Genomic DNA, 27,471 nt, shown 5'->3' with positions numbered 1-27,471 from the left:
TAATTTTCCTTGGTAGAATGAATGCCTCCTCCTCCCCTCGCCCATTAAGACATTAGCATCCAGGGAGGAATAATTCCATGGAGCTTTTCAGCGACCATTAACCGGTCACCCTGGCCTATAGCACCCCCCCTCCTCCTGGTTATAATGCTCGTATTGTATTGTACTGTCTGTCTTCTCCCATAACGCAGGGGCTTATTGTGGCGAAGAGACAGCAAATTAAAACCTTCTAAAATGTTGTGAAGGGAAGAATTAATGAACAGCCATCTCGGATAACAATAACGGCGTGCATGTATTGGTGTGTGTGTGTGGGGGGGGGAAGCAGAGGCACTGAGAGAGAGAGAGAGAGAGAGAGAGAGAGAGAGAGAGAGAGAGAGAGAGAGAGAGAGAGAGAGAGAGAGAACATGTGCGGGACTAAATGGATGCTAGAATTCCGTTGGTGTCGGGCAGAAACATTGCATCTCCATATTTCAACTTCTTGTGGTTTTCCTTTAAATTAACGCCATACTTCATCATTCAACACTGTCTGTCACTCACAATAGTAGCGAAAATATCCGATCCACAAGTTCGCAATTTTATAGCAGCGAAAATATCCGATCTACAAGTTCGCAATTTTATAACGGCGAAAATATCCGATCTACAGGTTCGCTATTTTATAGTTCAACATGTTTTTTTTGTTGTTTTTCTTTTGAAAAGCAACGTTTTTTTTTGGACCGCGCCAGACATGGACGGATCCCTCGTCTGGACAGGTTTGGTCGGTGTGCGGCGGCACACCAGTATCCATGCACCGCGCTCGTCTCGCTGACGCGCTGTGCTTAATTTATTGTAAAAATGGTAATTAGGAAACAATAAGACATGTGATTACTCAAGCAGGAACTTTATAATTAGAGAGGGTGAGCCAGTGGGGACATTGTGGGCGTCTCTCTCCCCCAACTAGGCTTGGCAATTAAAACTTGTCAAACTTCCACGGCGTGTATAAAGTATCGCACACGGATGATGATGAGTCCATCATTTGTTGAGATGGCTGACCGACTGACTGACCGAACGACCGACCGAGGTGAAAAGTAACTCAAGTACATTTACTCCACTACATCTCAGAGGCTTATACTTTTACTCCACAAAACATTATTTTAAAACTTTAGTTACTTTAGTTACTTTGTAGATTTTGATTATAAAAACCTATACATTACTCACTTCGTCCCTATTATACATTATGCCAATTTGAAAATAGCCGACATACACAATCTAACAATGTGAGCTTGTATATCTGCTATTTTCAAAAGGTTTTTGACTGGTGCAACCACTCCAAGGAACAGCAATGTCTGTCCGTGTTCACCTATGTGTTGGTTCATCTATGTGACGTTAATGAGCACCAGTATGAGTACCAGTAGGGGCACTGTTGTGCCAGAAACAGAGAGAGAGAGAGAGACAGTGCTGCACAGTTGCACCACTCGGTTCACACGGGTGTGGTTTTTTTAATACATTTTACATTTTTAAATTAATCTTTCTGCATAATGAGTACTTTTACTTTTGGTACTTTTACTCAAGTACATTTTTAATTTGGGCCTTTTATTTGTGACCGAGTATACTATTGATACTTTTACTTCAATAAAACATTTCAGTAGCCTACTTTTTTTTCCACCACTGGCCAAAATGTACAGCTGACCATGGACCACGAGCACGCACAAACACACACACACACACACACACACACACACACACTCACACACACACACACACACACACACACACACACACACACACACAAACACACACACACACACACACACACACACACACACACACACACACACACACACACACACACACACACACACAGTTCGGGAGATACGTGGAGAGACAGATGGTAGGGCGAACCTAAAAGGCTGACGGACGGACGGACGGACGGATAGTGGTCGAATGGGACGGATAGATAGATAGATGGATGGACAGACGGACGGACAGACGGATGGAGAGATGGACAGATGTCATCGGATAATATAGTGCGAGCCGTGATCGGACTGCAGAAAGTCAAAGTGGCCGTCTGTGACCGGGTCATCTCGGCAGTCCCTATTTTGTTAATTTACATCTCTCTAAAAACGTCACAGGCAAAAAGGTCGGGGGGGGGGGGGGGCTTTCATTGCAACTGGCTCTAATGGCAGGCAGAGAAACCTTTGGGAATGAGGAAGGATTTAATTATTTAGTCATCCGTTCTTGTTAATACTTTCCATTGGTTAAATATTAACACAAATCCACAGATATACTTCACCACTTTTCAATCTGGCATGTTGTTATAAGGTAGAACATTTCGAAATGTTTTTCACAGTTCTTCAGCGAAGATGACAGCTATAGATCTGCAAGCTCACAACTTTTGACCTAGACCCGGCTAGTTTTGCTTCTTGTGTGTCATATGACAGCTATTATATACGGAGGGCTAGTGGTTCTCAAAGTGGCCCCCACAGGTCCTTGAGGGGTCCCCAGCAAAATGTGTTTGGCATCACGATCATTTGAACAACTTTATCTAAATTGTATACACTCGCAATGCAAAAATAGCAGATCTATAAGCTCACAGTGCGTCACTTCGTTCCGTGCCGTGAGTTTGTATACTACTTACATGTCTGCTATTCTTGATTATAATTTTTTGTTCATCTTGTAAGTGTTTGGAAATCTTTGAATCATTTTGAACACTGATCTTCTCTTCTGGGGGTCCCTGGCGCCACATTCATACTGATATGGGGGGTCCTGGACATGAACATTTTTGAGATGCAGTATAGGGCGTACATGGGCAACTGGTGGCCCAGGGGCCACATGTGGCCCTCACCTTCACTCTAAGTGGCCCGCAGGGTCATAACAAAATACTGCTAAATGATTGATTTCAGCTAATTACTAGTATTAAAATGTTATTGTCTTTTTTATGTCCAATGCATTTGTATTTAGTATATAAAGTCAACATAACTACCAGTAAGACGCCTGAGGGCGAGAAGCGACCTCGCCCTATAAAGGGTGAGGTCGTGTGCACGCATCCGTATGGGTGACCGGCAGCAGACTGCTGGGCGAGCTCTGGCGCTTTGGCATGGGGGGTCAGATCAACATATGGAATGATGAGGGCCCAGGTAGGGCCGGGCCTTAATTTTCGGGCCTGTTGAGAACTCTCGTCCGTCTAGAGTTTAAATGGACAGGTATCAGTCAAAAGGGAGACATCAAAGAGGAAGGATGGATGGGGAAGGATCAACATATGGAATGTCAGAACAGGTCAGCTCCATATGGAGATCTAAGGTTTGAGGTCAGATGTAGAGTTGCCGACCAATATTGATGACATCAGGGATCTCCATATATGGGCATTCCCATATATGGGCTTATTATTGATGACATCAGGGATCCCCATCCCTGATCCCAACTGGCCAACCAACTAAATGCATTCGAAATGAAATAAAAAGGTTACTTTTCAAGATTCCAATTCAAAAACAGCAAAAAATTCTTCAGGATTTAAATTCAAATACAGAAAGAAATAGCTGATCTACAAGCTCGAGCTTGTAGAATATTTGCTACGACAGTAATATGCATGCATGTATATATATATAGTAGCCCTCTCCATCTTCAAAGTTGCCCACCCCTGCAGCAGGGCATTCAGATCATATTGTGGAGATACAACGTTTCTGCCCGACGACAGCGATGGTATATATAAGCAACGCACGTGTGTGAGTTCTGTCGTGCGGTTCGGTCCTGAAAGTCAGCCAGAGAGGGAGGGTGGCCGTTACAGAGCCCGCGCTCTGTTTGAGATGGAGGTGCATGCGGCGGCACCCGACACAACCATCGTGTCTCTCTGCCTCTCGAGTTTGACTAAGGAAATTATTACAAACCTTCACAAAGACGCTGGCCATACACCCGCGGGGTGGGTTGTGGTGGGTCTTCCACGCACGCACGCACGCATGCACACACACACATTATATATATATATATATATATATATATATATATATATATATATATATATATATTTTATTTGTGTGTGTGACTGCTGGTATACTGTGTGGTGGCGGGGTCCTGATTGGAATTCCTAATACGTCGTCCTTAACTGATTCTTAAGCAGAACACAGCTGAGGAGACCGGTTCATTTTCATAGCATTCGGAGGGTTCATGCATAATGTAGTTCTAAACGGACCATTGTGTGAGGAAATGAGCTATATACCCTCGCCCCGCCGCAACGCATGCGCCCACACACACACACTTGCACTGTCGCACGCACTCGCACTGGCGCACGCACGCACGCACGCACGCACGCACGCACGCACGCACGCACGCACGCACGCACGCACGCACGCACGCACGCACGCACGCACGCACGCACGCACGCACGCACGCACGCACGCACGCACGCACGCACGCACGCACACACACACACACACACACACACACACACACACACACACACACACACACACACACACACACACACACACACACCCCTCCCACCAGAAGCTAATGTTGCCTGAGTGGCCTGGCCTAACGCAGTGCCATGTGTTGATTTTCAGCTCAATTGAATCTAATTGATTGCGGACAAAAACTCCGTAACCCGGGGTTACTCAATAACCAGGCCTGGGGAAATGTAAAGCTGTTGCTGCTTCTGCGATGCTGCTTTTTTCTTTCTTTTTTTTTTGCTACGACATTTTGATCAATTATACAAACGATGGTTACATAGGTAACCACGGTTATGTGAGTGATGGGATCACTCCAATATTGATATATCCCTCCGCGGCAGAGCGGAAGCATAATCCCATGTACGGGTGTGCCACGCCCATAGGTGTCGCAATTTGCGATTGCCATAAAGCCGCGATCGCTCACAACGGTGGTTACCTACGTAACCATCGTTATGTAGCTCTATATTGGATCCCTCCAATATTGGTATACATGTATTGTAGAGGGTATAATGCGCATGCATAAAGTGAGTGGCAAAGTGAGTTTAACGTTGTTTAACGTTGTTTAATGCAATCAGATTCTCTTCCATCCAAACAGACTTTTCTGTGTGGATGTATGGGCTGTCAAGGCCAGAAAGTAGTTTTGGCACTCAGTAGGCACTAGGCACAATTCCGTGTATGATTATGATGTTCACGCGCATACCCTCTTTATTGGAAATACCAGACAACTCGGTGAACTATAGGAAAGGGACAAAGCACAACACACTATACGAGAAAAGGGTTGGGCTGGGGTCCTCACAACAGCGGGCTGACCTCCGGATCCGGAGGCAACCCCCAAGGCGGCTTGTTCTACGAAGGAACCCCATAAAGTGGTAGAACCTTCAGCAAAGGGTGCAGTTGGCAGAGGCACAGATACCAAACAGGGGAACCCCCGGAGGCTGTGCCCAAGAGGCAGCCATATAGCTCTGGTGGAGCGTGCCCCCACGGGGGACGGCAAAGGCCACCCGACCAAAACGATACACATCAGTGATAACCTAAAGCCTCCGGTGCAGAGCTTTATCACCATAACAAACAACAAGCGGATCAGTCTGCCTGACATAAGTCACAGCACCTACATCACCTCAACCTGAGGGAGGGATGTAAGAAGTGCAAAAGGCTGGTTCACATGTCTGGAAGACAGTAACCTTTTGGCAAAAAAAAAAAAAAAACTGCCAGGGGTTAGGATGGAAGGTGACACTCAGTCTGTCAGGCCCCATCCGAAAAGACTCCTCACTCACAGAGAGTGCATGGAGCTCACTAACCCTCTTAGTGGAAGTAATGGCCAACAGGAAAGCCACTTTCTTTGAATGATGCTTAAAAGTCATTGACTGCCAGAAGTTTTTTTCCATCTATACTGTATGTGCACTCGCTCTTCCTCTGCTTAAACATGTATAGCTAAAATGTAAGGTTAGAGCTATAGCAATCACTAAGCGTTGCTAACAAATGAATGAGTTCCCTGCAAAACTATGCAAATTCACATTAAAATCTGTGATTTCTACCTGATCGTTTTGAAAGGTATATCACTAGTCTGTTGGCTTGTATCTAATGTAAATCTCAAAGAAAGATGTATAAACAATGGTATTTTGAAAATCTGTCGTGCTTATGTTGCATGATGTGATAGACAGGCTTAGTAGTATAACTGTGAATGAGAGCCACTCAATTGGTGTTTTCTCTACTTGACTTCAGTTCTATAAGCTGTAGTTTCCAAACTACTCACTCAAACTAATTACCCAATAAATCATTATATTTACTTGCTTCCATGCTTCCATAATTATGACATATTTTGTCACGGATTACAGTATGTTTTAATCAGTTTAATTTAATTATTTTTTTGACAGCCTGTGCACTACATGAATGCGTTCCTGAATCTGATCCGCTGCTTATTGGGAAACGGTCTGTTTCAGTTTATACTCTATAGACCATAATCAACCTGCCCGAGTCATAGATGTCATAGATGCATGCGGCCTGTGCTTTCATTTCTGGCAGTAACTGTGTGTGGGTGTCTGTGTGTGTGTGCGTGTGTGTCGCGTGTGTCGGATGTGGCGTGTGTGTGCGTGCAGCGAGTATGTTCACACGTACCGTGTCTGTGTGTGTGTGTGTGTGTGTGTGTATATGTCACGTGTGTCATGTGTGTGTTCACACACACCGGGGGTCCGTGCAAGTGTGTGTCGGCGAGTGTGTTCACACGTACCGTGTGTGCATGTGCGTGAGTGTGTGAGTGTGCAAGTGTGCGCGTGCGTGCGTGCGTGTGTGTGTGTGTGTGCGCATGCATGGAGGTTGGCTGCAGGAAGACAGAGATCTGGACTCATGTCAACAGGCTGCACATGGACACACATTAGTGCTCCTGCTAATTAATTGTGGCGGCTGTGTTTGCCGCATTGTCACGCAAGACGCTGCTTCTTTTTGGCATGAACTGTCATTTAAACCATTTCTTCATGTCAGGTCATGTATCATTCTGCAGCACGCCTTTCATCATCGTCTCCTACTTATCATACTCCCCCCCCCCCCCCCCCCCCATCTCTCTCTCTCTCTCTCTCTCTCTCTCTCTCTCGTGCTTTTTCTCTACCTCTACCTCTCTCTCTCACTCGCACTAGCTGGTCTCTCTAACATCCCTCTCTGTCGTTTAAAATGTCATTGGGGAGGGAGGAGGGTAAGTGGGAGGAATGGGGGTATGAAAAGAAAATGTCCTGTTGATATCATTCAATTTCTCATGTCATTAATTACTTGGCAGAGGCGCGGCGTGGCATGGTGTTTACTGTTGGGTGAGGGGAGATGTTTCAGGCACGTCCTACAATGGACCGGGCGGGCACCCACGGATAACCGACGTGTAATATGTAAGGGGATAATGTATGGCTATAGGTGGTCATTGTTGATAGATAAATCACCGACAGGGTGATTTAGCACCGACACGGAGCGGAGGTAGTTAATCACCCTGAAGGTGATTTATCTATCAACAATGACCACCGAGCCACACCTACATTATAACGCTTATTACACGGCTACTTAATACATGTACATTCATAAATTTACCCAAAAGTGACAACAAAGCGAAGTATTTCCTTACTTACGGTAATGAAAGTATGCCAAGTTGGCCCCGCAGAGTGCAACGTGTCGCCTCGGAAACAAGGAAGTGAGTGTTGACCAAATGGAATACATTTTCGGGTACTGCATTGGCTATTTCTCGCTTCAAATGTTTTCAAAAACATTCTTGAGAGCAATGTTTAGTTAAACAATGTCGTTCGTGTGTTTGTTTGCAGCAGCGCAGCAGGTGCTCTGAGCCTTTGATTAGGGCTGTTATAGAGCGGCGCGGCCTGTTATCAAGATATAACACACCGCTGAATTCACTGACTGGGTCGCCTGAGTGAGGGGTACGGGGTAAGACCCGAAACCCTGTTGACCTCAGGATACATCACTGAGCATACGTCCCAGGTGCATCCATGCGGTGTGTTTTTAGTTATAGTTCTTCTATTTATAGTGACTCATAGGAATAGATTATGTGACAACCAGGTATAGTCTGGTGACCACCGGAGAGACAGGTGACAGCCAGAATGTAGACGGCACCCGGGTGAGCAGTATGGGTTAGCGCCCCAGCCTGTGTCCTCCGTGAGGAGGAAGCCCAACAGCCCTCGGTGAGGCCATGCAAGCAGCAAGCGGAGCCGCAGCACCATTTCCCTGCGGAACCATTGCCCACCACTCCTGAATGAAGTGTCTGGTGCTGGGAATCTGGTGCAACGCACAGGCCCTGGGCCTAGTGAGAGCAGGAGTGGACCTGGTGAGACGTAGGAGGGGCCCGGACAGGAGTCAACCCACAGAGCCTAGTCCTTCCATGCGCCAGAAGTGTACCTCCCAGCCCTGGTAGAGTAGTTCTGGAGTAGTGGATTCTGTGGCCGTGGTTTTGCCCTATAGTGGGACTGATTGAGGGTAGCTACTGGAACGTAAGTCGGGACTTGATCACCCCGGCTGGGTCGCCTGAGTGAGGCCCCGTGGTATGATGTTGGAAGACCCGAAACCCTGTTGACCTCAGGATACATCACTGAGGATAAGTCCCATGCGGTGTATTTTTTGTTACAGGTGACGGGTTGATCCACAGATGCATTACATTCACCCATTCGCACACACATTCGTACACCAATGCCGGAGGAAAGCATGCAAAGCAAGGCAATTAGGGGTTCAGTGTCTTGCTCAAGGACACTTCGACACTTGACTCGGGAGAAGCCCGGGATTGAATACCCGACTGCCCCTGAGCCATGCAGTGCCGCCCCATTTACTTGAGTACGTGTACTTAGTTACATCACTGAGCAGGGAGGAGGAGGAGAAGGATGGGAAGGAGAGTAAAAAAAAAAGAAAAAACGATAATGTCTCAGCAATGATGTGCCACCGTATTGCTGCAACCGGCCTGGAAATGGTGCCTGGGTAAATTGAGACTACAGTTACTCGGAGGCAAATGGTTTCCGCCGCCGTGTTACAAGAATCAGAAGGAAATTGAAAAAGCCATTCAAACGCTAACAATTTCATGGAAAAGGCACATAATAATAAGGCCATTGTGGTGTGTGTGTGTGTGTGTGTGTGTGTGTGGCTATAAGTTATAACATTTTCATCTCTCTGGGGGCACACTGGGGTAATATCCGGAGCGATGGGTTCCCAGCCACTCTCTGGGTTTAATGTGTACATGCAGGCACAGTCAAGTACATGGATCCGTCTCTCGGTTTGTGGCTCGTGCACAAGAAAATGTCTGTTGTGGTTTATAGCAGAAAATATTGTGGGTTCTTTGACTGCTATTGTACACAGACAGCCCAAACTGACAGCCCAAAATACACAAGCTCTATAGTTCCCACACTGTATAAAGTGTAGACTATTTAGTGAGCCTTTTTTCCCTTGTGCTGTGTTATGAAAGAGAAAACCACAGCTACTGCTGGCTGGCTTCAGTGGAGTGTGTCCATGAGTCAGTAATGACGGAATGTTTACTAAGACTTTGTTGGCACAACTTAAATAAATGTGTGTGTGGGGGTAATCAAAACAACTGGAAAGATCTCATCAGCACATGATGCTCGGTATAGTTGTCATTCCATAACTTCAAATTGTTTGCGGAATCAAACAAACAATCTTGTTTTGTTTGTTTGTTTCTGTATCTCTTTTCCCCGTATCCCCAATGTTATCCTCCATGAAGAAATTACTTCCGTGATGAACGAGTGATGCCAGGACCTCGATGCTCTAAAATAGTGGTTCCCAAACATGTTTAGCCCGTGACCCAAAAGGAAAATTTGATATTTGAAAGCTCAAAACACGTCACGCCCCGTTGTGAGCTTGTAGATTGGTTATTGTATTACATATTTTTTTGCTTTTTTGGGAATGTTTTTTAAATAATATTAATCAAAAAGTAAATGCAGGAGGAAAAAAATAAAGGGACGCGACCGTAGAGTTATATATATAGAAGCGACAGCCCCGCCCCCCAGCTGTTATACATTTCAGTGGCGTTTTGAAGCACCCGGAAGAACGCTCTATTTTTGTATTACTTCCTGAAAACGAAAACGTACTGCGCGATGACGTGTCGAGGCCCACATCGATAAAAGCCAAAATGAAGCTCACCCGTTTAATTCCTCATATGCGGATCCGTCCATCACAGCTGCTACTGATTATAGAAATTTTATTCCCATTCAAGATAACATCCAGACAGTGTATTACTCGGTTTCAACTTAATCATCACGCTAAAATATGTATCTGAAAACATTATAGGGTAGAAATAAGCCACATATCAGTAAACTGATACAGCTGGCCGACTATCTGACTTGTAAACAAACACATCCATGCGTACTGCGTACGTGTAGCATAGCTACCGTCCCTAGCTACCGTCCCATCGCCTGAAGGGATGCGACGCTCTGATTGGTTCAGAAACTTCAGAATGGTGTTTCAACTTGAAACCATCTGAAACGTCAAAATAAAAATGCCCACCATTTCTGTTTCACTACGCCTTTAAACCCCAGCTGCGCGTGGTTTACTTGTGCGAAATGTGCGGGTCCCGCCTGCAGCTCCAGCTTTGACCAGTAGGGCCATTCTGGGGGCTTGATCCCGAGGCCAGTGTTTGGGAAGCACTGCTCCATAACTAACCTCTACTCTCTCTCTCTCTCTCTCTCTCTCTCTCCCCCAGTCTATGGTGGAGCCCAGCAAAGGCTACGACGTCCTGCGCAGACCCGAGGGCCAGCCGGGCCAGGAGGACGGCTCGGCAGGTCTGCACCGTGCCACCGCCTGGGCCCTGCTGCCCGGCCTGGCGATGGCGCTGCTCCTGGCCCAGCAGCGTGCCTTGTAGAACGAAGAAGAAGAAGTGCCAGGAGGAGGAGAAGAAGAGAGGGAATTTAAAAAAGAAATGAGGTCATCCGCCCACACAAGCTGATCCCAAAAGCAGAAGAAGGCGTTATATTTCAGAGGTGGCGTCGAAGATTTTTTGCTGAAGAAATTGCAGATGGATCTACAACTACAAATACCATCGGCAAAGTGAATTTTATCGTGTATTGTTTTTGTTTCGTTTTTTTGGGGGGGGGGAGGTGAGTGGTGCTTTTGAGGGCCATGCAAGGACAACAAGGCTTTAAAAAGAAAGACCCCTGCTTGTGTGTGTAAATTGTGTTGCGAGAGGCGTCCGAGGGCCCAAATCTCCGGGACTGATGCTCCCTCGGGACTCTGGCAGACATAAAAAGGACAAACACAACCTCCTCCACAACGACCCGACTGTCATTGTTCAGACTTCTGCACTTTTTTTGCCACGATGAAGGAAGCAGGTGCATTACTGCAGGTTACGAATGAATCTTGGAAGAAAAAAAAGACATAGGAGACTGGATTTGGCATGAGTGGAAGGTGTAGCAGAGAGAGAGAGAGAGAGAGAGAGAGAGAGAGAGAGAGAGAGAGAGAGAGAGAGAGAGAGAGAGAATAAAAGAATGGAAGGAGAAAAATGGGGACAGGGGGGAGGTGAGTGCGGTGGCGGTGGCTTGGTAGTAACGTGAGGAGAGATAAATATTTCTTCTATCAGTCACTCGTTTCCATCCTGAATTGGTTCCCCCACTTAATCTCTTCTCGGATGAACGGACGGACTGCAAATTTTGCGGGCTCTGTGTGTGTGTGTGTGTGTGTGTGTGTGTGTGTGTGTGTGTGTGTGCGTGTGCGTGTGTGTGTGTGTGTGTGTGTGTCTGTGGCGGGAGGGGGGTGGGGGGTGATTACATTCTGTCGCTTCAACACTAGTATAAACTCTAAAACTGTAAAGACCTACTCGGTGTTCTAAGTGTTGGTATAAGTAACCGTGACCATAATCAATCTACCGTAAAAAAAAAAGGAAGAAAAATAAATAAAAAAATCTTTAAAAAAAAACCTGCTCTTTCGTTTTGGGGTGCAACAGTATAAATATAATATAAATATAACTATGGTTATGATTATTATGATTTTTGATTTGTTTCTTTTTTTTCAGGAGAGGAGGAAAAAAAAGTAAAAAGGCGCAAGGCGATGTTACCTAAAAAAAAGGTCCTCATTTTGAGATGTTAATTGTTATTGATGATCGTGTGGGTGTTCACCAAAACCATACAGTTTATGTCCACCTTCACATCATCTGTATATTTATGTCTTTATGTATATAACAAAAAAAGGCAAAATTGTTTCCTTTTTCGTTGGAACTCGATGCTATTCTACTGTACCTTTGAATGGACAATTTACGTTACGATAGGCCCTTTGTTGTTGATGAAGAATACTGACCTAATGAAGACTCTGGTACAAAAGCGACACACAGGGAGGGGGGGGAGCCTTTGTTTGCTGCGTTTATATGTCTATAAAGGTTTGATGATCACAAAGAATGTATACAGGGATGAAATTAAAACGACAGAGCTCTACAATGCTTGGAAAGCCATAACATGTGTGTTGTTCACTCTCGAGTGTGGTTTAAACATGTGGAATTGATAAAGATGTTCAAGTTCATTCTTTGATAGTACATAACACGACAATCCACAATAAACCTCACCTAAATTCTCACCTGCTACACAATCCCACCAGATTACACACATCTACGAACAACACACACAGTGCCCACTGCACAGCACATATTAAAGAAAACCTTCTTCAGTAGTCTCAAATTAAGATGAATAATTCATGAAACATCAGTTCAATCTTTGAGGAAATTCAGATTTCGAAATAAGAGGGAAATGGATTCCAGAAGCTTAAAAAATGTTTTTTCTCCTTGGATGTTCAAACGTTCAAATTAGTCGTCACATCACTCATCCATCGTTTATGGGAAGGTGGCACAGCCTTCTTCCAATTTTCTGATCTTGTTAAATTTTCTGATCTTGTTAAGATCTTGTTATGGCAATGTTTCTCAATGCAGGGACCATATTCCATAATCGGAAAGAAGAAATGTGGCCTCTTCCTTATACGTCCTTCATAAGTGTTACCAATGATACGGTTTTGTTCAAACAGAGTCAGGGTGCTGCAGGAGGCTGAGCACCTGCCCCTCAAAATCTCTGTGCAGACCATGACCCAGGTAGGATGCTTAAATTACCACAAAGACATGCACAGCAAAAACAGTACAGTGGATCCACTACTTTCGCCATTTTGGACATGGTCACTTATTCTTGCCAAAGTTGCCACCCCCTATAATTTTGTCTGAAATGACGCCCCTGCCCTGAGGGTTTGGTTCCACTTTTATACTCTCAGAGTTATAGAGAACACGGAGGATTTTACTGTGCAGACTGGAGTCCCATAGACATATAATTGTCTGTCCAAAACTGTTATTTACAGGATTCTTAAATTAAAAAAACTGGTCGCTTCGTACAACATTTCGCGGTTGCGGATCTGCTACTTTTGATGCTTTTGTGTGACGCCTGTAGTATAATCAAAAGTATGATTTTTTTTTTTTTTTTTTTTTTTTATTGGACAGCCAGCAATGAGTAAAACGCTCCCCCACAAATGTGTCCCTGTGACACATCTAGGGGCCACAATCTGAATTCAAAGATGTTCCTAGAAGCTTTGTTATTGGTCGAGAAATAAAAAAAAACCCGGTCGAAATGACTAACCAATCAGGAACTAGACAGGCAAATCGACCAATGACAAAGCTTCTAGGTCTCTAGGACAATCTTTGAATACAGATTGTAGCCCCTAGATGTGTCACAGAGACTAAACATTTTTGGAAGCATTGTACCCCTTCCTCCATTGCTGGCTGTCTGAATACCAAAAAAAGAAAAAAGAAAAAGGTAATTTACACAAATATTATATTATTATTGCTTATAGAAGCTTTAATTATGTATGAAAAAAACACAAAAAGTAAAAAGAAAAAGATCGATATTTTATCAAATGCAGGTGGCCTAATCTGCATATCAAACTGGGGGTCCTTGGAAATCACTGCACTACGCTACAATGTTCATGCCATGAAAACTATCGTTATGGTGCCACTTCTTCATCCTAATAATAACCACTTAACAAAATGATGCAAGACTGCCATGATGAACAAAGCATTTGGTGCAAAACAGCAGGACATTGCAGAACATTAGCGTCTGAGAACACAACAGACAGGCAGGGTACGTTCAGTACATTAGACTGCTGGGATTACTTGAGTGCCCGAGTCAAATGTATCAGGAAGGAGTTGTCAAATAATGGCATACGCCACCATGCATAGCCTAGCGGCTCCTCCGTGCTGAATGTGCTTCTCAAGGACTGGCTTGGGTTACACGCGAGCTGTCTCTCATCGTGGTGCTCTCAGAGAGCTAAGGTTACCAGTGTTTAGTGTGCGGTAATTAAGCAGAATCCTTGTTCTCTCTGCAGTGCGCTCCGACACGTGGCTTAACCTGCAGTCTATATCACCCCCCCCCCCCCTCCCACACACCCTGCCTGCCTGCCATGCCCAATTTTCTCGTACATTTTAACTCTTGACAATATGTATTACTTCTGCTCTAATTATACGGTATCCTACAAAATTGTACCACCGGTTGATGTATCACCTTTCATTTCCAAAACTAAACTCACTCTCTCTTTTCATGTGGCTGGGGGAATTTCATCATGACTCATTGGCATGTTTTTTTTTTTTCTCTTTCCTTTTTTCGAACGAAAGATTTACCGCTCGTTCACTGTACCCGGGGAAGTCGCATTTGTTTGTGCACATGGCACTTTTTTTGCTCTCCCCCTCCACCCTCTTGCCTCGAGGTGGATGCATGTCGCATGCTACCGCACAATCAGTATTTCCACCAAAGTGTTTATGTCTTGAGGCACTATGTCAGGCACGGCGCCCTGCCACATAAATGCACGCCTTGCCGCTGAGCTGAGCAGCCTTGTGTTTTGTGGCAGATTTAAGGGTTTGCTTTCCTGTGTTCGCTTTGACGGTGTACAATGTAAATTCTGTACTGTGTTGTGTACGTTGTCGTCGTTCAATGTTAACTACATTTCCCAGTAGCTTCTGGGAAGCATCACTACTCACTAACGTGACTGAAGTAAAATCAGACAGAAGTAGCTAGCATGTGCTTAAATTCATATTTAGAAATTTTTTCAGATATCAAAAATTTCAGAGATGATGGAATGGTGATGGATGATGATGGCCATGGAAGGGAAACCTTCTGAAAGCTTCATGGGCAAAGATAATCAACTTCAAAAACAAAAAAAAAACAGTCAAAATGACCACTCAGACATGCTAGTCCATTGAGTTCTGATGCCGATTCTACAAATGCCCTCTATATCAGTATATTTTCAAGATCTTTTTTTTAAATGACAAAAATATCAATCGCAAATTGAGCTTGTATATCTGCTATTTTTGAATAGCCAATGCTAAAATCTAAAAGGACACAGATGCTTTTCCTTTTATTTTTTTTAAATATTTATTTTTGGGCTTTTATGCCTTTATTATAGATAGGATAGTATAGTCTGACAGTAAATGGTGAGAGAGAGAGATGGGGAGTGACTTATATGCCAGCGGTCCAGGCCAACTTTCCCGGTTTTAATGGGATAAGAATATGCACAGCTTTCAAATTACGTTACGCTATGACAAAGCTTAAATTGCTTCGTTTCCAGTGCCAGACACAACATAAAATAACTCAGATCAGATGTGTTTTGAGTGCAGTTTGCCTCAAAATAGAATGCTCCATCTCATTCCATTTGTAGCTTGGCAAGTGTTTTATTTCATCAGTCAATGTCAGAATGGATCCTCATGCAGCAACATTATTGATTGATTATTGATCACATATACACTATAGGTATAGGTTAAAAAAAAGTAGCTTCAATGCAGCTACGGTATACAGTAGCTTACACACGACCTGTAGCAAGCTAATTATTCTTGAAAGAGTTTTTAATGTAGCCAGCTAGATCTTTATGAATAATTTCAGTAAAATGTAATTAACTTAGGCAGTCGTTTGGCCAACACTGTGTGTAATGAAACGGTCAGTGTCCACCGTTGCAGTGAAAAAGCCATTTGGTTTGTGGGGGTGATTATGACTTTATGAAACGCAAAACCACCTCCAAATCCAAGGGGTTTTATATTGTCGTTTTTGGTAATATTATTGTCCGCTATTTTATTTTTCATGTCCATGCCAAAAGATTATTTTCACATACATGTCCACCACAAGCCGAGGGAGGGCGAGATCCATTTGAGCCGATCAGATGGATTTCGCCCTTGCTGGAGGGCACAAGCCAGTATGGTGATGACCCCTGGTCCAAAATGGTTACTTTTATGGATTAAAATTCCAAAATAGCAAACGTAACGTGACGTAAGTTTATACCTTTGTGTGACTGTATTATCAAGCAGGGTGTTCATTTTTGAGAAAAATACGAAAAAGTTAGAATATGGATATGAGAGGTTTCTTCCCGACAGCGATATACTGTACAGCAGGCTCAGTGCTGATGCATCACAGCTGTGACATTTACCGTGATCTATACAAAGTCAAGTTAATGTGCCTAAACATTGTAGCAGACACTTTCCCCATTTAGCATTTTGAACTCTTATGTGAATTTGTAGACAGAGCATGAATTTAGGCCTGACGTCGAAAAAATAAAAAGATCTTCTAAATCATGACAATTTTCTGAAAGATTTGAGGCACATTTTTACGATTTTTCAAACGTAGCAGACCTACAAGCTCGTAGCGCGCCACTCGGTGGCGCGCGATGAGCTTGTAGATCCGCTATTTTTCAATATCTAAATTATAACATAATGTTTAAAACACCAAAAGGGGTTCCCGCACAAAATGGGTTAATAACATCAAGGACAAATAATAAAGGATGCCTGTCTTTGCACTGTAGGCTAACTGAATTGTGTGGAGGAGAGTGCTAGTCTCTAATAGAATTAGAGTTATTGCACTCATTAGAGCGCACATACCTCCACAAAACGTATGCTATCCCCTCATGTCCGATGGTTCAGCACGTACTACATTGGTTCAGGGGCTGCAAATGAGCTCTCTCCAGCACTCTCATTTGTGTTTGATTGGCCCAACCCAATGCGGGTTTGCCTCCTCATATAACGACAACGTCTGTCTGCTGATAGGCACGACACGCGTTCAGAAGTTACAGGTTCACTAAAGAAATATATGTCCAAGTAGGCTACTCACATTTTGTATGCAGTAGTGCAGTAACAATACTGCAATGTGAAAATACTCGTCGTGTACTCAAGATTTACTTGAGTATAAGGTATAAGGTATAAAAGTATGGGCATCAAAAATACTTAAAGCGCCAAACTTAAAAGCACTCAGCAGACAGGCGCATGATTATTTACCTCTCAAATGGTAAACAGACAAATACAAAAATAAATGATAATACTAGCCAAAAGTAAACATGCCAAAAATATAGAAACAGAAATTAGCACTTGAAAAACTACACTAAAGCGCCAAACTTAAAAGCACTCAGCAGACAGGCGCATGATTATTTACCTCTCAAATGGTAAACAGACAAATACAAAAATAAATAATAATACTAGCCAAAAGTAAACATGCCAAAAATATAGAAACAGAAATTAGCACTTGAAAAACTACACTCAAGCAAAAAAACGAAACAGGAACTGGAGTACTGCTAACAGGCCATGAGGGCCGTAGCAGCTATTTTGAACAGGAGATTGAAATCCGATTGGTTTAAATGAGTCTAACATGTCACATGACCAATTTAAACAAATCAGATTCCAGTCTGGATGTGGCTCAGATCTGATTCAGGCTGGATTTAGGTGCTGCCAGACTTATTAAAGAGCCACGCATGTTCTCGGCTGTGCGCAGCTTCTTTTTCCGGGTTTTTAGACAGATGGTGGATGGAAAAGAAACTCCACTTCCACGGACGACTGAAGCCCGACACACACCGTCTGCGACAGCCGCGCGTACCGCCACGGCACAGTATTGCCGCGCGCCATAGCCGCACAGCAACACCAACAGGACGCGGCGCGCTACCACGCGGCTGGGGAGTTTTGTTGACTATATTCCATTGCCACGCCCACGGATAGCCGGGTGGAGGCCGCGAAGCAACGCCTGGAAAATAGGCCTACCTACTGCTTTCCAAAATTATTTTCAATAAATACCATTCGATAAATAGGTGATTTCAAGGTGCCAAAAATTGTCTACATTTGGCAAAATTCCAAGCCCCCGTTTGGAAGTTTGTTCAGTAGGGGATCGTGTTGATCATCTGTACCACATTTCCACTGCCTGATTTTGGCCTGTAGAGGGCGGCCTCGCACAGGCATGCCCATGCATTAAAACAAAGTTCAAAAACAATTTTGCGCTGTGATGCACCAGTGAAAATGATTGCGGTAACTCATTACTGTCATACCCGGGTCGCGTTTGTATTTCCATACTTTTCGTATCACGTACATTCCAAAGACAAAAACACAAACCACGTTATCGGCTTCACATCCACACGTCACACTGGAAGGGAAACAAGTTAGCCAAAATAGCTCATAGTGATCTAATCATTTTGTACCTGTTTAAGGTCGATCGCAGCCGGTAATGTCCATACTTCATTAGCGACCCAAGAAGAGAGGGAATTGGGGTAACTTTGTCCTTTTCTTGGGATAAACTTTTAATTAACTTTTACAACAAACAGAAAACAGCGGACTTTCTCAACTGCACAGTTGTTTAACTTTGCATCCGTCTACGCGTCTGGACTCCGTGCGGAAAGAGTAAAACACTTTCTTTCTGTGGCGATGCTTTTGGACAGTAGAGGGCGGCCCCCAATGCAATTCAATTCAATTCAATTCAATGCAGCTTGAGAAAACATTATGTTTACATTGCCAAACAAGTGTCCAAATATAATAAAAACAACAAATGTGTGCCACTATAGGAGTGGCGTGGCGTGGTGCTAGAGGTGAGGGTCGTGAAGCGGCCCAAACTTCTAATACAAAACAAAGGCAAAAAATCAGACCCGTCTGAAGTGAGTGGTACTGTACTGTACTGTACTGTACTGTACTGTACTGTACTGTACTGTACTGTACTGTACTGTACTGTACTGTACTGTACTGTACTGTGTACTGTACTGTACAAGCCCTTCTCCCTGGCCTGTGTGTGTCTGTGTGTTGTGCTGTGCAACAGTGACACTTGGTGGTGAACAAAGGCTATAACGCTATTTTCGTCCCAGGGACACACACACATAGGTCTAGGAATGGTTGCAACACTCAAAAAACAGGAACAAAATACCCCTCCTCTACAGTGCTTCATGGCCCTTCCAACCAACAGGATTGCCAGCACTGCAGAGGAGAGACAGGTGACCCACAAATAATTTAGCTTCACCACACTGTCAATCATTAAAACCCTTTCAGTCTTGTGTGTTATACAACACTGTTGAACTGTCACTTTGAATTCAGCTGGTGATGTCAATTAATTAGTCATTTGACTGAGCTGTTGTGTGTGTGCGTGCGTGCGTGCGTGCGTGCGTGCATGCGCAAGTTCCATGAAATTGTGTGTATAGGGCACAGGCTGTGACAGAATGCAGAATGTTCCATTCCAAGTTTTCAATATGAATACAAATATTTTGGAGAAAGAAAATCTACAAGCTCAAACGCATCGCAAGGCATTGTGAGCTTGTAGATCTGCTTTTTTGAGTGGTGGGCACACCATCTCTGTATGTCTGTATGTGGGAGTACGGTATCCAATTGGAGTCCTTTGTTTACTTCTTCCCATTGACCACGGTCGATCACGTGACATGTGCATCGACGCACTAGAATATTTTTAATGCGTTTTTTTAAAGCTAGCAGCCAGAACGTCTAGTAACAATTCACTGCCCATGCTATATATATTTTTTTTGAGTGGCAACCATAGAGTGCAGCACCTCCAATGCCCAAATGTCTGACGTCCCTATGTCTGTCTGTATGTATGACCCTATGTTTAGGGTACCAACAGGTGACAAAGTGGCACTGTTGAGCTTCACATTGTGCACAGTTGCATGATGGGAAGATGCAACGGCGTAAACTTTGGGAGTGCTTGAGGGCACAAGCACCCACTGACAAAATAATAAGCCAAAAAGCACCCACTGACTGAAGGCTGAAGCTCCCCCTGGTCATTTTGTCACGTAGGCACACACCTTTACGGTGTTCACAGAACAGGTATTCAAATGCTAATACGGTGGCTTTGTTCCAGTGACCGCACGGTTCATTCACACTCCGTCTCCTGCAGCAACACAACACTAACACGGTGGGCGGAGAGGCTGCTGTCTGTGTACCGTAGGCCCGTCTGTAAAGAGCCATGAGCCGGGAGGGAGGGGAGGGGCAGCAACACCGCCGGCCGCCGGGTAATCTCCACACTGACTTGAGACTTGACAAACAGAGCCATCACAGCCAAAATATCCCAAAACAATGTCCGGGGAACAGAACTGTTCCTTTTCCTCAGACGGGTGGGGCGGGGGGCATCCACTGCCGTTATAGGAACCTTCCGCCACTGGGAAGATGAGTTTTTTGCACCACTCACTTCAGACAGGTCGGATTTTTTTTTATATCCACCGCGGTGGCTGAGACCATGCAGAGCCATAGAGTAATGGTTGAGACAAAGCAGTGAAAGGTCCTGAAATATAACGTCAGTCTTACCCAATACCCAATCTTTCTGTTCCATGAACACAAGGCTGCTGTATACTTTATACCTCATACTTTAAATGCTCACAATGCCTCTGCAATCATGTTGGGGTATAGAGGGAAAAAAAGACCAGACCCAGTACAGAGCCGACGGTCACTTTGACTAAATATTGAGGGTTTAAAAGGTTAAAGGTCCTTGTAGACTGGTGCTGTTTTTCGGGAAAACGGCGGAAAATGCAGCTAAAATATGTCAAAGAAAGTCTATGAAGCCATCTATGAAATCTATGGAGAGGTTTGGTCTGCGACACAGTTTTATGTAGTATAGGGGTCTCTGTCTCTCAGTTAACCCAATATTTATTTCAGAAAACTGGGGGATTTAGAAGATTTAAATTTTGAGGTCAGGCCTAAATGGGGGATCCTTGACCTTACAAACGTTGAAGACCCCTAGACTAGAGGTTAAGATGTTGGCTTCCACAATTCCCGGGCGTTACACATTGGTGCCGAGACCTAGATTGGGAGATCAAAAAGAGGTCGAGTGTAGGCTAGTATAGATGTAACCGGTGTAATCTGTCTCTCTCTGCGTTGTGTTGAATGGACAGACAGACCCAGAACTCTCTTTGGAAACCACGTTTTATTCTGACAAAGAACAACAACAGACACGTCTCCACGTTAGTTCTCAGTAGTGCATACTCCTCTCTCGTTCCAAGACGGAAGTACATAAGCTAAGAGCGACAGTACACAACAAATAATAAAACGTAACATACCTGACAAAGAACAACAACAGACACGTCTCCACGTTAGTTCTCAGTACTCCTCTCTAAACAGAGTTAAACAAACACTGTATAAATCAATTTGCAAGTACAATTCTTATTATGTTATACAGAGAAGTCAACAAAGACACCCAACTCGTTCCAAGACGGAAGTACATAAGGAAGAGGTGGAGGTGTCGCAGGACATTTATACAGGGGGCAAAAGGGGGAGACTTAAAGGAGCTGTGACCTCTAATGCACTATGTGTTCCTATACACATGAACCATGGAGAATTAAGTCAGGTAGAAGCACTTATTTGAATCATATTTTGTGTAATTATATAATACTGTTACATTGAGGCTCAGAGCTTTTGGTCGGGTGACCAAAAGCCTAATCTCCCCGGGCCAAGGGGGGATTCCCCTTTAGGCTAGTGGACAAGTTGTTGGATTTCCAGAGGAAGAACCGGGTCCAAATCCCAGGCGTTACAATGAGACTGCTGTCATTCCATTGGTCCAATCCAGAGGCAGCAATACGGTAACTTCAAATGGACCAATCACAGCAATTAACGTTTAATAATAAGATATCACACAGACAGACAGAAAGAAATGTTAGTATTAAGAGCTTGTGACTAAATAACTACATTGGATCCTTTGAAACAGTTATTTTTTTCTGAAATGTAATGTCTTTGAACATTGATTGATTGATTGTTTTTTCTTTTTATGTTTTTTTGTGGCTTTCACCTTTATTTTATTTTATTTTTTATAGAGGGACAGACAGTAAGTAGGCTGACAGGAAATGGAGAGAGATGGGGGGGGGGGCTGACATGCAGTAAACTGCATCGGGATCGAACCCACGGCAAACTGCCAGACTTGGACTACCGGCCAAGGTGCCTGGACCGCTGAGCCACGGTCCAGGCCGATTGATTGATTGATTGATTGATTGAATAATTTATTAGTCAGAATCTCAAAAATGTAAACAGCACTAGGCCTACAGTAAGACATTAAGGCTAAACGGATAACACAAAAAGGTCCTGGTGACTTGTTTCCATTGTGGTCCTTTGTATTCAATTCATCAACATGGCATAATACATTTACACAATATTACATGACACAATGCTCACAAAAATGAGCATTGCGCCTGTCACAGACATGCGAGAGCAAGTTCAGTCATGAAACTCTGTGGGGTTGCTGCCGGCCCTTTAATTGGGCCACCTCAGCATCACGTTCACATGATTCACTTCATCCAATCACACACTCATCCATTTTCATACCGGCTATTTAAACTGGAAGTTTGCACTGCTCAATCTGCTTCCTTACTTGCTGCTGCACACTGATACTGCTGAGCTGCTGTCTGCTTAAACTTTTGCTGTTCACCTCGACCTCCACCCCAGCTACCACCTGTCGTTTTGGATCTGCTGTTAAGTACGGGCGTTCGGAGTCCCTATGGTTGGGAACTTGGACTGATGCGCTTGATCTCAGTACCTAAAAGCAGATCCAATTCATCGCCAAACCATAATAAATACATTGTATAATACATTATGTATATAAATATACATTTGTATTCAATAAATATATATCCCATCCATTCTTGAGTTGTCCTGACTGAAACACTATTATGTACAAAATAAGGAAAAACAGTGGCAGTGAAATCAGGCCAATTTAGAAAGAAACCAGTGACATACAAGGGTAATGCCCGATGGCAACGATATGCTCCTTGTGAGCATAAAGACCCGGGTTAGAATCCCACCACCGTTTGTCTCATCATTTTTAAACAAAACGCCTGTGGTTTCCAAGGCTAGTCTTGTCATGTCTCTCCTCTCTGTCTCTCTGCCCTTGGTTTCCTCTCTACACGGACCTGACAGCCTAAAAAGCATAAAAATGCCCAAAATGAAATGTAATAAAATGGGACACCCGTCGATTACAGGGTCATATCCCACATCTACAGTACCATTTCCAGCCTGGCCTGCATGTCTTTAGAGGTGGGAATACATTATGCCCAGCAGTCAAAGTGATGTCTGGAACAACCGCCTCCCTTCTCTGTTATGCGGGGGATGCATTTATTAGTCACTCCAGCGACAGTCATTTTCACATGTGGATGTACAGTATATAGCCTCTGAAGTGGTTGTCCAACAAACTTTGAACAAATGTTCAGTTGTCGCAGCAGTTGTGACTTTAGGGCTGAAGACAAACATCCATACCAGGTGGTACGTACAGTACTGAAGAACACTCATAATATCAGAAGTGAAGAACAAAATAAGAAAGAAGAAAGTAGATTCTTTGCTCTGTTTTCTTATACTGATTCAAACTGATCTTTCCATGACAAAATATGGTCTACTACTCCTATATGTATATGAACAAACCTGGTGGATCTTTTCACCATGAATAGTGTCCATGAATAGTGTCCATGACTCCATGTACAGTACATCTTAGTCTGTGTACTGGAACTTGAGATAGGCTACAGTGTACTTGATATGTATTGTGTACTGCCTGTACTGTAGCCTACTTTATGGATAGGCTACGAGAGACATCTCAGCAAGGTCAGCCCTGCTGCATTAGTCATTATCATGTCACGTTTCTATGTCTCATATCTTATTGTCACGTCATTATGATCCAGCATTATATGTTCCTGTTTGTGTAATAAACTTTGTGAACCTTTAGTGTGATACTGTCTCGTGTCGCGTTATTGTTCTCCCGGGCCTGCCGCCGCAGTCTCCGTACCGAAGGAATACTTCAACCAGATTATCCACCCAGAACCACACACCACCCGTCTGTCAGAACCAGACGAGGGTCCAGTAATTAGATTTCACAGCAAATAGTAAGGGGTCTGTGTATCTCTGGTGGTGTATAAAAAAACAATATCTTCTGTCACTTTTGTTTTCATGATGAGAGGTTTTTTTCCTCCAAATCGGCCTCACGGTGGCGCTATAACAAGGCAATTCCTGTTTTTACCTATAACTGCATCGATCTGTGTACATCTTTGTATGCGCACTCCCTAAAGGCCATGGAAAAAAATCAAGACGAGTCTGTTGAATCTCTCAGATTCTACACAGCAAATATCCTGCTCATCCAGAATTCTATCCTCAGAGATGCTATGAGTGATCTGGGTCTGCATTTCCTCAACAAAATGAAGAAAATTGTTGCAAAAGAACAAACAAACAAGAAAATATGTTTATATCCTAAACATTTTGCCAAACATCACACACAGTCCTCCTGGTGGAGACCTGTGCCCAGAGGGGCACCTTTTCTAGTTACTTGCGCAAGCAGAGCTTGTATGCACCGTCCCAGCCAAACCGCCACTTTTGATGCGTATGCAAATAAAACAGAAAATTGTGCCTGATTTGCTGGGACCAGATTACATGTTGTGTATATGTATAACTAGCTCTCAATGATGACGTAAGAAATATGTGGATTAAAGAACCCAATGCCAGAGTGTAATTGGTCTTCGATTGATACGTAATGACGATATGTTTTAGTGTTGGGAGGATTAAAGGTAATGCTCCTGTGTATACATGTATGTAATCTGGTCCCAGCAGATCAGGCACAATTTGCTGTTTTATTTGCATACGCATCAAAAGTGGAGGGTTGGCTGGGACGTTTTTGGCGCAAAGTAACCACAGTATACCGCTAATCAACTTACAAATTACATATATATATAGTATATGTATAACTAGCTCTCAATGATGACGTAAGAAATATGTGGATTAAAGGACCCAATGCCAGAGTGTAATTGGTCTTCGATTGTGACGTAATGACGATATGTTTTAGTGTTGGGAGGATTAAAGGTAATGCTCCTGTGTATACATGTATGTAATCTGGTCCCAGCAAATCAGGCACAATTTGCTGTTTTATTTGCATACGCATCAAAAGTGGCGGGTTGGCTGGGACGTCTTTTGGCGCAAAGTAACCACAGTATACCGCTAATCAACTTACAAATTACATATAGTATATGTATAACTAGCTCTCAATGATGACGTAAGAAATATGTGGATTAAAGGACCCAATGCCAGAGTGTAATTGGTTTTCGATGGTGACGTAATGACGATATGTTTTAGTGTTGGGAGGATTAAAGCAAGTATGCACTCGACAGAGTGCAGTTCTATTTTTATTTATGGAGCACCAATAAACCATTTGAAAATAGAATATTTAAATTTCAAATACTATCTCAGCAGAAATTTGTAAATGGCTACACAATGGCACAACCCTTGGTTTTATGCAGGCCTGCTTTTTTATTGAAGTGATGAACAATGAAACATTAAAACAAATATGAGTGAATAACTAATACTTCAAAAAAATATTTATTTTTAAAATCTTAATTGTTATTACTTTTTTTTTTAATAGCCAAAGGGGGGAAAAATAAATGAAAACCATGACATTTCACCTCTGTCTTGTTTTCACTGTCTTGTTTTCACATTTTCATAACATCATTAAATAATATGTATAATCTGCAGTGGTGGGATATATGATTATTTCTTTGACAGAGCTCTGTTATTTGAATGGTCCCTCGGTTATAGACCCTTGTACTGGAGAAGTATAGTAGGCTACTCTTGCAGCAGCAGAGAGAGGAGCACACCTGACAGCAATCAGATTAGTTAGGGAGGGAAGCTCATAACTGGGATTGAGCATTTAGTTTAAAGAGACTTACTTTTTTTTGGACAGACTCGTACATATAGGCCCTCATTTATCAATCGAGTGTAAAATCTGCCACAGATTCGAGTGCAGGTTTCGTAGTACACCCACGTCGCCACGGCATTTATAAAGTGATCGCAAACAGCTGATCCTTCCTTAATTTCGTTCTCACGTTAATAAATGTCACGGCTGAATTTGATCTGGCACGCCCTAAGAACTCAAGCCTCGCCCTCGTTTTTGCGACATGAACAACGGCAATACGTTTCCTGAAACCATGGTTACATGAAAAAATAGGTTTCTCCCGTGCCTTGCTGCCCGCCTCACCCCCCTCTCTCATACACACGCACAGCACGCACACGCAACTTGCAAGCCCAACTAACTGGTGTGTTGTTAAACAAATAAAGAACGAACACCTGCATTAAATAAAGTTGTAGGCCTAGTCCTACCCTGTCTGTTTCCCTCTCACCTCGCTTGCCTTGCTGTCATGCACGCGCGCACCTACATGACACATTAAATAAAGCTGTCTGTTTCTCCTCTCGCTTCGCTTCCCTTGCTGCCCGCCTCACCCCCCGCACGCACGCTCGCACATATCGCTATTTGCAACTTTCAATGTGTGTTGTTAGTTGTATATTAAATTATGAAAGTATTTTTAATTTAATATACAACAAGATATATTAGTGAACGAAAACCTGAACCTGTGTACCATAATTAAATAACAAATAGGCACACACACGCTGCTGTTTTGCAGGTGCTCCTCCTGTCCTGTCTGTCTGTCTGTCTGTCTCTCTCTATCACAGTGGTCCGTCCGTGACCAACTGACCATGCACGTTCCGACGTTCGACAGTCTATTTAGATTGCCTCGCAGTCAACTGTCATTATATGAATGTGCAGCCAAAATCGTATATAGCCTCATGTGGCTGGTGCATGTGCTGGCCCCGATGCAGTTCCCACTTGCGCTGGGAGCCTGGCAGGGTACATTTGGCATTTGAGCGAAGCGTCGGGTTTATTATATTGCACATACCGTAAGAAAGACATCGGCCTTCATGCTGTAGATTAGGCTACAGTAGGCTATACCTGCACGTTGGGACTCTCCGCAGCTGAGCTGCAGCACTGCTGCACAGTTGCACTATACTCTCCAACGTCCGTCATGGAAATATTTCAGCACAGACAGCCCAAATCCTCGCATGTATGCGCTCATGCAAAACACTGTTTAAATGGCTTAAGCATCTCTTGCAACATTGTTTTTAATTGCGCGATTTTATCTCCTACTAATTTCATATGACACATGTATTCCTTAACATTTTTATTTATTTATTTTTTACATGTAGCCCATATACATTATACATACCTTTTATATAAACATTTTAGGAGTGAATAGGCTACATATATGTTTAGATGCCTGTGACAGCCTCTCAGCAGTTCAGACAAGGCTGCTCCGCTTGTGTAAGACAGAAAAACAGCGTACGGCAGCTGCAGATTAGACGTGGGTTTTGATCGTTGTCACGTTCAATTTCAAGCTTTGCCGGAAATGTTAAATGCCGAAAAGATCGGTAATTTCGGCGTGCGCCCATATTTTGGCGTACGCACGGTTGATAAATGAGGGCCTTATGCTCTACAAGTGGGGGGCCGGATTAAATCACCTCGGGCCGTATGTTTGACATGGCTGAAGT

At 43.6% G+C, this 27,471-nt stretch overlaps 1 protein-coding gene across 1 annotated transcript in view; it reads left to right on the top strand.

Moving 5' to 3' along the window:
- LOC310872544 (GDNF family receptor alpha-2-like) overlaps nucleotides 1-10,770 on the top strand; it is a 197,188-nt gene extending 186,418 nt beyond the window's left edge. The window contains exon 8 of the mRNA XM_083784508.1: nucleotides 10,597-10,770. Within this exon, the coding sequence (XP_083640634.1) occupies nucleotides 10,597-10,755 (159 nt within the window). The 3' untranslated portion in view covers nucleotides 10,756-10,770. The remainder of the gene's footprint in view (nucleotides 1-10,596) is intronic.
- The last annotated feature ends 16,701 nt before the right edge of the window (nucleotides 10,771-27,471 follow it).

The sequence above is a fragment of the Protomyctophum parallelum genome (assembly GCF_964188405.1).
Source record: "Protomyctophum parallelum genome assembly, chromosome: 15".
Classification (NCBI taxonomy): Eukaryota; Metazoa; Chordata; class Actinopteri; order Myctophiformes; family Myctophidae; genus Protomyctophum; species Protomyctophum parallelum.
The sequence above is the reverse complement of the archived record's forward strand: the minus strand, read 5'-3'. Positions and strand labels throughout refer to the sequence as shown.